This window comes from Haliotis rufescens, unplaced genomic scaffold (assembly GCF_023055435.1).
Source record: "Haliotis rufescens isolate VD_foot unplaced genomic scaffold, xgHalRufe1.0.p SCAF_20, whole genome shotgun sequence".
NCBI lineage: Eukaryota > Metazoa > Mollusca > Gastropoda > Lepetellida > Haliotidae > Haliotis > Haliotis rufescens.
In genome coordinates this window covers 4321568-4340064 of record NW_025963891.1, presented here as the reverse complement: position 1 = coordinate 4340064, position 18497 = coordinate 4321568, and the positions used below count along the sequence as shown (strand labels likewise).

Below are 18497 nucleotides of genomic sequence, written 5' to 3'. Positions count from 1 at the left end.
CACACAGGGGGCATTAGATGGACGAACAGGTGTTGGCATAGAGGGCGACACACAGGGGGCATTAGATGGACAAACAGGTGTTGGCATAGAGGGCGACACACAGGGGGCATTAGATGGACGAACAGGTGTTGGCATAGAGAGCGACACACAGGGGACATTAGATGGACAAACAGGTGTTGGCATAGAGAGCGACATACAGAGGGCATTAGATGGACAAACAGGTGTTGGCATAGAGAGCAACACACAGGGGCATTACATTGACAAACAGGTGTTGGCATAGAGAGCGACACACAGGGGACATTAGATGGACAAACAGGTGTTGGCATAGAGAGCGACATACAGGGGACATTAGATGGACAAACAGGTGTTGGCATAGAGAGCGACACACAGGGGACATTAGATGGACAAACATGTGTTGGCATAGAGAGGGACACACAGGGGACATTAGATGGACAAACAGGTGTTCGCATAGAGAGCAACACACAGGGGACATTACATTGACAAACACGTGTTGGCATAGAGAGCGACATACAGGGGGCTTTACATTGACAAACAGGTTTTGGCATAGAGAGCAACACACAGGGGACATTAGATGGACAAACACGTGTTGGCATAGAGAGCAACACACAGGGGACATTACATTGACAAACAGGTGTTGGCATAGAGAGCGACATACAGGGGGCATTACATTGACAAACAGGTGTTGGCATAGAGAGCAACACACAGGGGACATCAGATGGACAAACACGTGTTGGCATAGAGAGCAACACACAGGGGACATTACATTGACAAACAGGTGTTGGCATAGAGAGCGACATACAGGGGCATTAGATGGACAAACAGGTGTTGGCATAGAGAGCGACACACAGGGGGCATTACATGGACAAACAGGTGTTGGCATAGAGACCGACACACAGGGGACATTAGATGGACAAACAGGTGTTGGCATAGAGAGCAACACACAGGGGACATTAGATGGACAAACAGGTGTTGGCATAGAGGGCGACACACAGGGGGCATTAGATGACAAAACAGGTGTTGGCATAGAGAGGGACACACAGGGGGGAGTAGATGGACAAACAGGTGTTGGCATAGAGAGCGACACACAGGGGACATACAGATGGACAAACGGGTATTGGCGTAGAGAGCAACACACAGGGGACATTAGATGGATAAAACAGGTGTTGGCACAGAGAGCGACACGCAGAGGACATACAGATGTACAAACGGGTATTGGCGTAGAGAGCAACACACAGGGGGCATTAGATGGACGAACAGGTGTTGGCATAGAGGGCGACACACAGGGGGCATTAGATGGACAAACAGGTGTTGGCATAGAGGGCGACACACAGGGGGCATTAGATGGACGAACAGGTGTTGGCATAGAGAGCGACACACAGGGGACATACAGATGGACAAACGGGTATTGGCGTAGAGAGCAACACACAGGGGACATTAGATGGATAAAACAGGTGTTGGCACAGAGAGCGACACGCAGAGGACATACAGATGGACAAACGGGTATTGGCGTAGAGAGCAACACACAGGGGACATTAGATGGATAAAACAGGTGTTGGCACACAGAGCGACACACAGGGGACATACAGATGGACAAACGGGTATTGGCGTAGAGAGCAACACACAGGGGGCATTAGATGGACGAACAGGTGTTGGCATAGAGGGCGACACACAGGGGGCATTAGATGGACAAACAGGTGTTGGCATAGAGGGCGACACACAGGGGGCATTAGATGGACGAACAGGTGTTGGCATAGAGGGCAACACACAGGGGACATTAGATGGACAAACAGGTGTTGGCATAGAGGGCGACACACAGGGGGCATTAGATGACAAAACAGGTGTTGGCATAGAGAGGGACACACAGGGGACATACAGATGGACAAACGGGTATTGGCGTAGAGAGCAACACACAGGGGACATTAGATGGATAAAACAGGTGTTGGCACAGAGAGCGACACGCAGAGGACATACAGATGGACAAACGGGTATTGGCGTAGAGAGCAACACACAGGGGACATTAGATGGATAAAACAGGTGTTGGCACACAGAGCGACACACAGGGGACATACAGATGTACAAACTGGTATTGGCGTAGAGAGCAACACACAGGGGGCATTAGATGGACGAACAGGTGTTGGCATAGAGGGCGACACACAGGGGGCATTAGATGGACAAACAGGTGTTGGCATAGAGGGCGACACACAGGGGGCATTAGATGGGCGAACAGGTGTTGGCATAGAGAGCGACACACAGGGGACATTAGATGGACAAACAGGTGTTGGCATAGAGAGCGACATACAGAGGGCATTAGATGGACAAACAGGTGTTGGCATAGAGAGCAACACACAGGGGCATTACATTGACAAACAGGTGTTGGCATAGAGAGCGACACACAGGGGACATTAGATGGACAAACAGGTGTTGGCATAGAGAGCGACATACAGGGGACATTAGATGGACAAACAGGTGTTGGCATAGAGAGCGACACACAGGGGACATTAGATGGACAAACATGTGTTGGCATAGAGAGGGACACACAGGGGACATTAGATGGACAAACAGGTGTTGGCATAGAGAGCAACACACAGGGGACATTACATTGACAAACACGTGTTGGCATAGAGAGCGACATACAGGGGGCATTACATTGACAAACAGGTTTTGGCATAGAGAGCAACACACAGGGGACATTAGATGGACAAACACGTGTTGGCATAGAGAGCAACACACAGGGGACATTACATTGACAAACAGGTGTTGGCATAGAGAGCGACATACAGGGGGCATTACATTGACAAACAGGTGTTGGCATAGAGAGCAACACACAGGGGACATCAGATGGACAAACACGTGTTGGCATAGAGAGCAACACACAGGGGACATTACATTGACAAACACGTGTTGGCATAGAGAGCGACATACAGGGGCATTAGATGGACAAACAGGTGTTGGCATAGAGAGCGACACACAGGGGGCATTACATGGACAAACAGGTGTTGGCATAGAGACCGACACACAGGGGACATTAGATGGACAAACAGGTGTTGGCATAGAGAGCAACACACAGGGGACATTAGATGGACAAACAGGTGTTGGCATAGAGGGCGACACACAGGGGGCATTAGATGACAAAACAGGTGTTGGCATAGAGAGGGACACACAGGGGGGAGTAGATGGACAAACAGGTGTTGGCATAGAGAGCGACACACAGGGGACATACAGATGGACAAACGGGTATTGGCGTAGAGAGCAACACACAGGGGACATTAGATGGATAAAACAGGTGTTGGCACAGAGAGCGACACGCAGAGGACATACAGATGGACAAACGGGTATTGGCGTAGAGAGCAACACACAGGGGACATTAGATGGATAAAACAGGTGTTGGCACACAGAGCGACACACAGGGGACATACAGATGTACAAACTGGTATTGGCGTAGAGAGCAACACACAGGGGGCATTAGATGGACGAACAGGTGTTGGCATAGAGGGCGACACACAGGGGGCATTAGATGGACAAACAGGTGTTGGCATAGAGGGCGACACACAGGGGGCATTAGATGGACGAACAGGTGTTGGCATAGAGGGCAACACACAGGGGACATTAGATGGACAAACAGGTGTTGGCATAGAGGGCGACACACAGGGGGCATTAGATGACAAAACAGGTGTTGGCATAGAGAGGGACACACAGGGGACATACAGATGGACAAACGGGTATTGGCGTAGAGAGCAACACACAGGGGACATTAGATGGATAAAACAGGTGTTGGCACAGAGAGCGACACGCAGAGGACATACAGATGGACAAACGGGTATTGGCGTAGAGAGCAACACACAGGGGAAATTAGATGGATAAAACAGGTGTTGGCACACAGAGCGACACACAGGGGGCATTAGATGGACAAACAGGTGTTGGCATAGAGAGCGACACACAGCGGGGAGTAGATGGACAAACAGGTGTTGGCATAGAGAGCGACACACAGGGGACATACAGATGGACAAACGGGTATTGGCGTAGAGAGCAACACACAGGGGACATTAGATGGATAAAACAGGTGTTGGCACAGAGAGCGACACGCAGAGGACATACAGATGGACAAACGGGTATTGGCGTAGAGAGCAACACACAGGGGACATACAGATGGACAAACGGGTATTGGCGTAGAGAGCAACACACAGGGGGCATTAGATGGACGAACAGGTGTTGGCATAGAGGGCGACACACCGGGGGCATTAGATGGACAAACAGGTGTTGGCATAGAGGGCGACACACAGGGGGCATTAGATGGACGAACAGGTGTTGGCATAGAGAGCGACACACAGGGGGCATTAGATGGACAAACAGGTGTTGGCATAGAGGGCGACACACAGGGGGCATTAGATGACAAAACAGGTGTTGGCATAGAGAGGGACACACAGGGGACATACAGATGGACAAACGGGTATTGGCGTAGAGAGCAACACACAGGGGACATTAGATTGATAAAACAGGTGTTGGCACAGAGAGCGACACGCAGAGGACATACAGATGGACAAACGGGTATTGGCGTAGAGAGCAACACACAGGGGACATTAGATGGATAAAACAGGTGTTGGCACACAGAGCGACACACAGGGGGCATTAGATGGACGAACAGGTGTTGGCGTAGGAAGACATATGAAATTCCATATATTGTGCATAGAAAACAGAACTTCCCCACGAAACCTGTACACAAATTCTCAAACAGTGGACATATCGAAACAGCCTCATACAGTTTTTAACCCCTTCTCGTCCCTCCCTACTCTGATGTAGTCCAGTATTCACGCCTGACTAGCTTCCGATACCCCAGCTGACAGGCGCGGCTCCGACTTGAGGCCATTTATCTGTAGCGATGCTCCCGGTGCACAATCAATACACAGGGATTACTGTTATCACAAGAGTGAAATATAGTTCCCACTCCGCCCCGTGCTCCTCAGCGCACTCACATTGCTACACATACTCGCTGATAACACAACTTCTCTAATAACATTTCTATTTCTTCTAAAAAAGAAAATTCGATGGAAGCCCAAGAAGAAAGGATTTGGCTGTGTATGTGATTTGTCATAGAGCGACCTGTAATCAACCGCTTGAGCCCTGACTTGGGGCCTGGCAGCAGACAAACACCGTCTGATTGTTGCAGTAGGAACACAATAACTTGATGGAGGCACTCCACACAGCAACACATGAATACCGTTCATCATAATTCTCAACCTTATTCTGCCCTGAACGTTCGTCATCCACTTTTTCAAATTTGATTTTAATCTTGATCAACTTTGCTTGACCTGCCTGTCAGTAGGCAATAACTGGATGATATTTCGGGGCCTATTGCGACTTTATCAGGAAATTCGCTAGGAACTATAAAGAGTGTCATTTAGTGCATACATGGTGACCTTGTCATGTGGGGTTTTATAGAAGAAAGACACTTGGTGTTATGAATGGCAGATACATGATGGTATAAGGGGCGGACATAGGAATCTGCTGCTTTGTGCGGAGACATGGGGTATTTTGCAGACACTGGTATGTTGTCACATAAAGTAGACACAGAAACTGGCCACGCGGGTTATTATATAGACCGGACACCGACAACTAGTCACTTCAGGGTGTTATATAGACAAGACACCGACCGCTAGTCACGTGGGGTGTTATATAGACCAGATACCGACAGCTAGTCACGTGGGCTGTTATATAGACCAGACACCGACAACCTGTCACGTGGGCTGTTATATAGACCAGACACCGGCAGGTAGTCACGTAGGGTGTTATATAGACAAGACACCAACAGCTAGTAACGCTGGGTGTTATATAGACCAGACACCGACAGCTAGTCACGTTGGGTGTTATATAGACCAGACACCGACAGCTAGTCACGAATGGTGTTATATAGACCAGACACCGACAGCTAGTAACGCTGGGTGTTATATAGACCAGACACCGACAGCTAGTCACGTTGGGTGTTATATAGACCAGACACCGACAGCTAGTCACGTGGGCTGTTATATAGACCAGACACCGACAGCTAGTCACGCAGGGTGTTATATAGACCAGACACCGACAGCTAGTAACGCTGGGTGTTATATAGACCAGACACCGACAACCTGTCACGTGGGCTGTTATATAGACCAGACACCGGCAGGTAGTCACGTAGGGTGTTATATAGACCAGACACCGACAGCTAGTAACGCTGGGTGTTATATAGACCAGACACCGACAGCTAGTCACGTTGGGTGTTATATAGACCAGACACCGACAGCTTGTCACGTGGGCTGTTATATAGACCAAACACCGAAAGCTAGTTACGTGGGGTGCTATATAGACCAGACACCGACGGCTAGTCACGCTGGGTGATATATAGACCAGACACCGACAGCTAGTCACGTGGGATGTTATATAGACCAGAAACCGACAGCTTGTCAGGTGGGATGTTATATAGACCAGACACCGAAAGATAGTTACGTGGGGTTTTATATAGACCAGACACCGACAGCTAGTCACGCTGGGTGTTATATAGACCAGACACAAACAGCTAGTCACGTTGGGTGTTATATAGACCAGACACCGGCAGGTAGTCACGTTGGGTGTTATATAGACCAGACACCGACAGCTAGGCGCGTTGGGGGTTATATAGACCAGACACAAACAGCTAGTCACGTTGGGTGTTATATAGACCAGACACCGGCAGGTAGTCACGTTGGGTGTTATATAGACCAGACACCGACAGCTAGGCACGTTGGGTGTTATATAGACCAGACACCGGCAGGTAGTCACGTTGGGTGTTATATAGACCAGACACCGACAGCTAGGCACATTGGGTGTAATATAGACCAGACATCGACAGCTAGGCACGTTGGGTGTTATATAGACCAGACAACGACAGCTAGGTAGTCACTGGTGATATGGAGCATACAAAGACAGAGCATAACAGGCAGCCAGTCCTCTGTACATGCGTATATAAGTCCCCACTGTTTACGACAGAATTGTTTAGAAACTGTATACTCCATTGTTTACCTTCTTTGTGTCTTCAGTTCGTGGCGCACCCCAACTGTCAACAACACATGACTAGCATCTGGTACGGCTCTGAGATGGGATTCTTGCAGTCGCTCAACTGGTTCCGCAAACTCATATATCTCATCCTCTTCCTTCCCGCCATTCCATTCATGTGTATAACCTATGTCTTCGCGCCTAATATCAAGGTAAGTCGTCAATTCACGAGTAAAATCGTGTTTATAGTCGATGTCGTCGTGTCTAATACCAAGGAGAGTCGTGAGTTCATGAGTCAAATCTTGTATATAGCCTATGTCGTCGCGTCTAATACCAAGGAGAGTCTTGAGTTCATGAGTAAAATCTTGTATGTTGCCCATGTCGCCGCGCCGCATACCATGCCGCAGTTTAACATGAATACCCCACTCAGACAAAGTATACTGACTCCGAGCCGACCAGTCCTTGCTCTAGCCCCTTAGTGCCGAGCGCCAGACAGGGTAACAACAAGTACCATCTTTTAACGTCTTTTGGCATGACGCGCCCGGGGATCGAACCCCGGACCTTCCGCTCTCCGGGCGGACGCTCTACCACTAGACCACGGAGGCGGTCCCGCATGTCAGGATAAGTCGTGAATTCTGGAGAAAAGGCTTGTGTGTTTTCACGCCTAATGTCAATTCCTGACAAAATCTATCTTTCATATAGCCTATGTCCCCCCGCGTAATATCAAGGTGGGTCACCCGTTTATGTATATATCTTTTGTCTTCACAGCTTATTTCACGGTGAATCGTGAATTCACGAGTAACATGTTGTATATAGCCTATGTCTTCGCGCCTTATGTCAAGGTCACACGTGAATTCATGAGTAAGATCCTGTCCATAGCCTATGTCCTCGCGCTTAATATCAAGGTGACCTAGGAATTCAAATGTAGCCTAGGTCTTACTGCCTCCGTCGTTGGGAGTCAAGGTCAAAACAGATCCCCAGTTCATCATGGTTGTCAGAACCGTCTTCAGTTGGAATCGGGTCGTCTGGCTCTGAGATCTGTGATTTTGTTGATTGCGTGTCTTCTCCTCCCGGTAAGTCATGCATTTATGTATAAATGTTGTATACAACTACACTCTCTAATTTAAGTTTAAGAGACGATAGGTTGGTTATATGGTTGATACGATTGCTCATCGAACCTGGAAGCACTGGTGTCTATTTCGAAGACCAATCTCCCGCTGAATAATTGTTTGTTCCATAAATGGTTACGTTCTTCCAAACATTTAACCAGGTTTAATATGTAATACGTGTGATATCTATATCGTTGGAGTGTGGGGATTATTAATTTTGTCATTTCCTGTTCACCTTGCATATGACCTCGAGTTTTTGAAGATCAGTAGCCATTGTTGTCCCTTGTGAGTGAGTGGGTTAATATTAACGTCGCATCGGTATTATTTCAGCCATATAGCGACGAGAACAAGTTGATATATACACAATTTAGTCATGAAGTTATATTTAAAAACAAATTTATCGAACATGTTTAGGCATAACAATATTATCTATAACTGTTTAAAACACGGGCTATAAGCCACCAGTAACCAAAGCTGGGTCACCTCGATGGGAATCATTGGAACTTATGGTGCCTCACTTGCACGATACTCCAGCAGGATTTACGTCATCACTTTAGCCATCACTGTCATCACTGTCATCACTGGTGCACAACACCAGCCAATGATAAAAAAATGCTCGGTAAAGAGTTGGCTTAAAACACTGGTTGATGATAGTTACATCGATTATCGAGGAGGGGGGGGGGGGGGGGGGGGGGGTAATTAACGGTACTTTAAACTATTCGGCAGAACTTTTGATAACCTTTGTTAATATAAGCATCACTCCAAATTTAAAAACAAGCAACTAATTATACATATTCAAAATTACATAAACATATATATTTAAAAATTATCATACAGACCAATTTCTTTCAAGTAGCTCAAGATTTGATGCCCGCTTATACCTTGTGTTGACAGGATAATGCACTGTAGGTGCCACGTACCCGACATACAGGATTGTGTCAACTTCGCTTAACGCAACATCAGCAACTTGTACTATTCGCGGCACCCAAGCCTATTTATAGCGGGTTATGGTGACCACAAGTCCCTCCGACCTGGATGAAATTAATATTGTGATATGCAGTTTAAGTTTAACGTCTATTTCAGTCTTGGCGTGTTGTGCAAGCATACTTTTGATTGCGACTGTCTCGCTACTTCAGCATAAACTTGATATATGCATCTTTCCATCGTATAACCTGAAGTATTTATTTGAAAAAACATCTTTGTTAGCTTACTTTACATTTTTTTTTATAAATATAATATTGTTCAAAGTAATATCAACTTGTATCAATTTGCGATTGATTACTACGTGTAGGTTTGAGCAAGAATATTGCTTACTGTCTGCTTAAGTTCACCATCTCCAGGTAAGACATCTAGAACAGGTGCGCGTCAGAGCGATGAGGTGTGGGTTGTAGATAATGTTCGGTATAGTGTCTGTCTCCGACTGTATTAACTGAGAAATTCGATCATTATGGCTATCGTGCAGACGTTACTCTATCGTCAGAACATGATAACGACTTTGAGCAAGTGTCATTAGACGACCATATATAGGTGAATTGTCTCTTTTCTTACACATAGCTCCTGTTGGATCGTGTTCTGGTCTAGACAGCGACCAAATGTCATCTGCTATAGCGCTGGTTCAACGGAGTTTCATTTCGGAAAGATATACCTAGCCGGACCTCATGGCTGTACAGTGAACTGTCTGCAATGAATTGAATACCACTGTAACAGGGGAAATAGTTGTCAATATGAGAAGCTGTTGGACATGTGTCCGACATGCATGTTTGTTGGAATTAGCTACACATCTCATTAAACAATATAAGACAAAGGTCGCAGATACAATTCGAATATTAACACTTAGGTAGTAGGTACTTTTTGAAGTTTACACTTAGGTAGTAGATACAATTTGATTTTAACACTTAGGTAGAAGATACAATTTGAATTTAACACTTAGATAGTAGATACAATATAAATTTAACACTTAGATAGTAGATACAATTTGAACTGAACACTTAGGTAGAAGATACAATTTGAATTTAACAATTAGGGAGTAGACACAATTTGAATTTAACAATTAGGTGGTAGATACAATTTCAATTTAGCACTTTGGTTCTAGAAATAATTTCAATTAAACACTTAAGTAGAAGTTACAATTTGAATTTCACACTTAGGTAGTAGATACAATTCGAATGTAACACTAAGGTAATAGATACAATTTAAATTCAACACTTACGTAGTGGATACAATTTAAATTTAACACTTAGGTAGAAGTTACAATTTGAATGTAACACTAAGGTAAAAAATACAATTTAAATTCAACACTTACATAGTAAATACAATTTAAATTAAACACTTTGGTAGTAGATACAATTTGAATTTAACACTTAGTAAGTAGATACAATTTGAATTTAACGCTTAGGGAGAAGATACATTTGAATTTAACACTTAGGTAGTAGATACAATTTGAACTGAACACTTAGGTAGTAGATACAATTTGAATTTAACACTTAGGTAGGAGATACATTTTGAATTTAACACTTAGGTAGTAGATACAATTTGAATTTAACACTAAGGTAGTAGATACAATTTGAACTGAATACTTAGGTAGTAAATACAATTTGAATTGAACACTTAGGTAGTGGATACAATTTTAACTGAATACTTAGGTTGTACATACAATTTGAATTTAACACTAAGGTAGACGTTACAATTTGAATTTCACACTTAGGTAGTAGATACAATTTAAATTCAACACTTAGGTAGTAGATACAATTTGAATTTAACACTTAGGTAGTAGATACATTTCGAATTTAACAGTTAGGTAGTAGATACAATTTGAACTGAATACTTTGGTAGTAAATACAATTTGAATGGAACACTTACGTAGTGGATACAATTTGAACTGAATACTTAGGTTGTACATACAATTTGAATTTAACACTAAGGTAGACGTTACAATATAAATTTAACACTTAGATAGTAGATACAATTTGAACTGAACACTTAGGTAGAAGATACAATTTGAATTTAACAATTAGGGAGTAGACACAATTTGAATTTAACAATTAGGTGGTAGATACAATTTCAATTTAGCACTTTGGTTCTAGAAATAATTTCAATTAAACACTTAAGTAGAAGTTACAATTTGAATTTCACACTTAGGTAGTAGATACAATTCGAATGTAACACTAAGGTAATAGATACAATTTAAATTCAACACTTACGTAGTGGATACAATTTAAATTTAACACTTAGGTAGAAGTTACAATTTGAATGTAACACTAAGGTAAAAAATACAATTTAAATTCAACACTTACATAGTAAATACAATTTAAATTTAACACTTTGGTAGTAGATACAATTTGAATTTAACACTTAGTAAGTAGATACAATTTGAATTTAACGCTTAGGGAGAAGATACATTTGAATTTAACACTTAGGTAGTAGATACAATTTGAACTGAACACTTAGGTAGTAGATACAATTTGAATTTAACACTTAGGTAGGAGATACATTTTGAATTTAACACTTAGGTAGTAGATACAATTTGAATTTAACACTGAGGTAGTAGATACAATTTGAACTGAATACTTAGGTAGTAAATACAATTTGAATTGAACACTTAGGTAGTGGATACAATTTTAACTGAATACTTAGGTTGTACATACAATTTGAATTTAACACTAAGGTAGACGTTACAATTTGAATTTCACACTTAGGTAGTAGATACAATTTAAATTCAACACTTAGGTAGTAGATACAATTTGAATTTAACACTTAGGTAGTAGATACATTTCGAATTTAACAGTTAGGTAGTAGATACAATTTGAACTGAATACTTTGGTAGTAAATACAATTTGAATGGAACACTTACGTAGTGGATACAATTTGAACTGAATACTTAGGTTGTACATACAATTTGAATTTAACACTAAGGTAGACGTTACAATTTGAATTTCACACTTAGGTAGTAGATACAATTTAAATTCAACACTTAGGTAGTAGATACAATATAAATTTAACATTACGTCATGTATACTGCTATGACCCTGACATGGCGTCGTATATTGTTGTGACCCTGACATAACGTCATGTATATAGAGAATCTCACCCTCTTGTCTTTTGATATCAAATATATCAACACGAGTTGATAAAAGTGAAAAAAATTCCGAGGCTTGCCGGGGATTTTTGGCACTTTTATCAACGAGTGTTGATATATTTGATTTCAAAAGACACGAGGGTGAGATTTTATTTATCATTCAACATCATTCTTTCAACTTTTTCAATTTGTAGACAGTAATTAGCAGTGTCTTCAGTGTAAAAAGTACTGCAAACAGCTTCTCTAGCAGAGCCATTAGTGATGTCATTTGATTGTGACGTCATGGTAACCAGTGACGTCACAGTGGTCTGCAAAGCATTGTGATGTAATTTCATTGCAGCGATATCTACAGTGTAGGAGTGCGTTGCAAAACGCCAATCGCTTGTAAGCGATGTACAGCGATTCGCCTTACAACAGTGCGCTAACTTTCAGCCACTTGCAAGCGAAACAATCGCTGACTGAGGTCGCTTCGTTCTCAAACCAAAATGGTGGCTTATTTTGACAGCGGAACAAGGAATTCTTGACTGGATCAACGAGAAAATGAGCAAAGGTAGCTAACAACACATCATCCTCAGTCTGCTCCACATCTTCAAAGTAGTCATAAATTTCATCAGATCGTCATCGAGCCTCTTCTATTACGTTCTTCATTACGCTGATGGTCAGGCTCGCTGAAATGGTTAATGCATGTCATCGTATCCCAATTACGTGGATATATAGATGCTCATGATGTCAATCACAGGATTGTCTGGTCCATACTCGATTATTTACAAACCGCCGTCATATAGCTGGAAGATTGCTGAGTGCGGCGTAAAACAACAAACAAACGTCAAGGCAACCAAGCGGTAGTTGCGCCGCCATTTTGGAAGAGTGCGCAAGCGCTTCGAACTGTTGCAGACCCCGTGTTGAGCGATGAATTTGCTTTCTCTAAGCGATTCGTGGCTTGCAACGCGCCCTAGATATCGCTTGATCTCATCCGGTGGGGAGCCAGTTTTGGATGATAAACTGTTATGACCCTGACATTACGTCATGTATGCTGCTATGACCCTGACATTACGTCATGTATACTGCTATGACCCTGACATTACGTCATGTATACTGCTGTGATTCGGACGTTACGTCATGTATACTGCTATGACCCTGACATTACATCATGCATATTTTTATGGCCCAGACATCACGTCATGTATACTGCTATGACCCTGACATTACGTCATGTATACTGCTCTGATCCGGACATTACATCATGTATACTGCCATAACCCTGACATCACGTCATGTATACTGCTATGACCCTGACATTACGTCATGTATACTGCCATAACCCTGACATTACGTCATGTATACTGCTATGACCCTGACATTACGTCATGTATACTGCTCTGATCCGGACATTACGTAATGTATACTGCTACGACCCAGACATTACGTCATGTATACTGCTCTGATCCGGACATTACGCCATGTATACTGTTATGACCCTGACATTACGTCATGTATACTCTTAAGACCCAGACATTACGCCATGTATACTGTTATGACACTGACATTACGCCATGCATATTTTGATGGCCCAGACATTACGTCATGTATACTGCTATAACCCTGACATTACGTCGTATTTTGTTTTGACGCTGACATTACGTCATGTATACTGCTATGACCCAGACATTACGTCATGTATACTGCTCTGATCCGGACATTACATCATGCATATTGTTATGACCCTGACATTACGTCATGTATACTGCTATAACCCTGACATTACGTCGTATATTGTTTTGACCCTGACATTACATCTTTTAATCTGTTATGACCCTGACATTACGATTGTATACTGCTATGACCCTGACATTACGTCGTATATTGTTTTGACGCTGACATTACGTCATGTATACTGCTATAACCCAGACATTACGTCATGTATACTGCTCTGATCCGGAAATTACATCATGCATATTGTTATGACCCTGACATTACGTCATGTATACTGCTATAACCCTGACATTACGTCGTATATTGTTTTGACCCTGACATTACATCATCTATACTGTTATGACCCTGACATTACGTCTTGTATACTGCTATGACCCTGACATTACATTATGTATACTGCCATGACCCTGACATTACATCATGTATACTGCTATGACCCAGACATTACGTCTTGTATACTGCTATGACCAAGACATAACATCATGCATATTTTTATGGCCCAGACATTACGTCATGTATACTGCTATGACCCAGACATAACGTCGTGTATATTGTTATTGCCCTGACATTACGTCATGTATACTTCTCTGACCCTAATATTACGTATTGTATACTGTTATTACTCTGACATTACGTCATGTATACTGGAATGACCATGACATTGCGTCATGTATACTGGAATGTCCATGACATTTGTTAGCAGAACGTGGACATTCCACAGATCGTATCCCTACCTTGTCAGCTTGCTGATGGTTTAACCTCTTTAGTCATGAAAGCAAGGGGTCTTGTGTTCCAATCCGATCACGGGAATCGGAAAGTCAAAGTACAAATACTTCCATGGTCCTGGCATAACGTCATGTTGAATGTAATGCCAATGACATTATGACATGTATACTGTAACCTGATACTACGTCATGTACAAATTGATGGCCCTGATGAATGCTGGCGAACCCCGACACTGCGAGGTGCTGGGTAACGCTGGGTATAAGTGAGGTGAGGTGAAATGGGGTTTAACGTCGCGTCCAAGATTATTGCACTTATATAGCGACGTGCATGCACGCGTGTGTGTGTGTGTGTGGCTGCTTGTACTAGTCCGGACTGATGCCGATTTATAGTGCTAGCTCACTGAGATACCATGCCGCAGTTTAACATGAATACCCTACTCAGACACAGTATACTGACTCCGAGCCGACCAGTCCTTTTTTTAGCCCCTTAATGCCGAGCGCCAGACAGGGTAACAACAAGTACAGGGTAACAACAAGTACCATCTTTTAACGGTATGACGCGGTCGGAAATCGAGCCCCGGACTTTCCGCTCTCCGGGCGGACGCTCTACCACTAGACCACGGAGGCGGTCCTTGGTATACGACATGCATACATGGTGTTTATTGGTGTTATCTCTGCGCCTTCAAGTATGTGCGATTTTGAACGTCGACAAGTGGAGATCGAACTCGTCATTGTGACAGAAACGCGGGAGCTTCATGATGAAACTGCACATGTATCAACTGGAGCTGTATTGGAGTCTGTTGGCTGATCCACTACGTTCGAAGCAATCAGTCACGCAAAGAATAACGACAGAAAATATCAATGTATCGGCCTGTTCATGTAGATAAGGCAGCCTAGCCGACTGTTTATGTGTCTTATTTTCAAATGAGGTTTACCTCATGTTGACTGTATTTCCCTCACTGCGGCGGCTTATGCGTCTCCGACATGACGGGGGTGCTGACGGACGTACTGAACACTATGCGAAAGCATGGCAGCGCTTTGAAGCCATTAGATCTGTATTCGAATTCTGACATGTGCTTTCAATTTTTCGCAAGTTCATTCCTTAAATCGATTGCGCTTTATGATCATTACTTCATTAATAGGAATCACATGTACTGGAAACTAAGCTTATTTGTGATATATTGGATTAATTTCATGCCTGTCTTTTTAGCATTATTCTTTCTCAGTTGCTATTTTGAGTCTCTCTCATCCATATTGCATCTGCACATTTAACATGGTACTCTTCATCCGGGGACGCAGCCAGGCATGATGTCACGTGACTTACAACATCGTCAGAACTGGCCTACCCAGCATGCGCCAGTATAATGTCCGCTGATTGTTTCCGGTTATAAGGCGGGAATGATTGGTTATCGATACACAACCTCTTTAAGTCTATAAATCAGTACAGCCTGATGCACCGACCGGTCATCAGTGGACTCTGCATCCTATTGGTTTCCAAGATGGTTCTAAATCTCCCCGTGGCCCTGCGTCAGGCGATCAATCTTACCCAGCACTCCACACCCTACTTCTTTTCCTAACACATCTTCCCTTGGCCTTTTTTTCCCAAATCAGTCACTTCAACATCTTAAAATTCACTCTCTAAAGCTAATTTAAAGACTTGTCTTAAATCTAGATCTTCCTTCTAAGCTAGGAGCGGTTAGATGTGTATTCAGATATATGCGCTATCGTCGGTAGGGACCATCTACAGACTCCTAACATTGCTTGTCCGTCATTACCGTGAGAGGAGCAAGGCACTGGGATGCTGGCAGTGGGCAATCGATGGGGTATTTATTGTCACTGTAATGTCTAACTCAACCAGAGGAGTCGCTGCCAATAACTGAGACCGGATTAACGTTTTTTCACTGTCAGATTGAAATCACTTGGCTCCTTACCAAAAGTGAACCCATTTCATTGTTAAAATGAAAGTCATGCCGTGTCAGTCTCTTCAACTTCCTAAGGACAATCAGCGACGATTAAATAGGATAAGGATAAAGTAAGCACACCAACCATGAACTTAGAGTATATTATCGGGAATTGAAACAGTGGCGCAGTACCTTCATGATTGAATTAAAGACCTTTGGACTGTGGGATGATGGACTCTGTCCTGCATTGGGTATTATATCGGTGCGATTATGTCTGCAAGTTACACACACGCGTATCTGCCGGTAGATCGCGAGGACGCGTATGTCTGTGAATGAAGTACAATCCGTCAACTGTTGTTTCATTCTTAGGCCAAAGAAACTGCCAAATATCTACCAACTGTCCATCCTTTGAAACAGAGCCTTCGTGAATATCTACCAACTGTCCATCCTTTGAAACAGAGCCTTCGTGAATATCTACCAACTGTCCATCCTTTGAAACAGAGCTTTCATGAATATCTACCAACTGTCCATCCTTTGAAACAGAGCTTTCATGAATATCAACCAACTGTCCATCCTTAGAAACAGAGCCTTCATGGATATCAACCAACTGTCCATCCTTAGAAACAGAGCCTTCATGAATATCCATCACCTGTCCATCCTTAGAAACAGAGCCTTCGTGAATCCACCCGGCATTGGAGAATTAAGGTTTATGTACTGATGTTAAATCAGTCTCCCTATTAGTGGGCCACAGTAGGCCCAGTCGGCGTGTGCGACCTGTGTCACATTGGACTTGTATGACATTCGGAACCCAGTGATCGTCGAACCTGACCACGTCTGTGCGGATGTCGAGAATGACTAATGACATAATTGCCGAGAAAGTAGTCTGACGGTCAAAAGAAAGTATACACTTGAAAATATGATTTCACCCAAAAAAATTACAAACGTTATCTGAACGTTACTAGGCTGAATTTTTTGGCATCTGTAACCTGCTCAAACTGATCGTGTCAATACCTGCTTCAACCTGCTCATCACATCACACTCGAATAAGCATTTCTAGTTTGTTTTACTGTAGCTACCATGGGTGTGTACTTTGTTTTGCCCGGCAGTGTATCGCCTATGACACAAACGGATCGGACCCAAGCTGTGCAAGTTACCTGGACGTTCCCCAGTGTTGTGATACATCTACGACAGCATAAATGGCCAGACTGACCACACCGTCGTTACGTTTACGACCTTTACGAGATTTTAGTACGATTAGGAACACTGTGTTAATTTTAACTAAAGCCAAACATTTTCTATGGACATTTTGCATTAATCTCTTATGATACATATTTGACTCATCTTGCGATAGTTTGTACAGTATGCCCTATCAGGACCCTCGTTCCCTCGAGAGACAATGGAAATTACAGATGCTAAAGATTCAGTAAAAGCGCGTTTCAGTCGTCACTTAGATTGGTCAGCTGAACCCCGTCTATGCAGTGGGAGATGATCTGTTTATAGAACACTGAAAAACAATTTGAGGCGAACATAATTGGACCAAACCTCGTCAAAATCGAACATTTATTTTCGCTCTTTAATACTGTATTTCTAAGGTTGTTACTGAAGTTAAAACAAGACCATTCGAGAACGTGACATTTTTCAGGTTCGGGTACCGGATCATTACAATTATTGCAGCGAGGAGAGATATCATTCTCTTTGCACTATGGCCACAGTGACAAAGACGAAGTCACGTAAGAATAACGTCGTCATGTCGTCACGTCGTTCTGTCGTTCCTGTTGCAATTCTTGTTATCGCATGTGACTATTAATTGCATACGTCGCCATGAGGTACCTTTTCCCCAAATTCTTAAAAAAACTATGACAAGAGGTATGACTTCAACTTTCCAATACTCAGCTCTCCCTTTATGTCCAGCAATATTACTGTAGCTACAGCCTTTGGTGTTTACATTTCA

At 43.2% G+C, this 18497-nt stretch overlaps 1 protein-coding gene across 1 annotated transcript in view; it reads left to right on the top strand.

Moving 5' to 3' along the window:
• The window catches only part of LOC124142693 (short transient receptor potential channel 3-like), a 116159-nt gene that overhangs the window by 64526 nt on the left and 33136 nt on the right, over window positions 1-18497 (top strand). The window contains exon 4 of the mRNA XM_048400985.1: window positions 7068-7235. Within this exon, the coding sequence (XP_048256942.1) occupies window positions 7068-7235 (168 nt within the window). The remainder of the gene's footprint in view (window positions 1-7067; window positions 7236-18497) is intronic.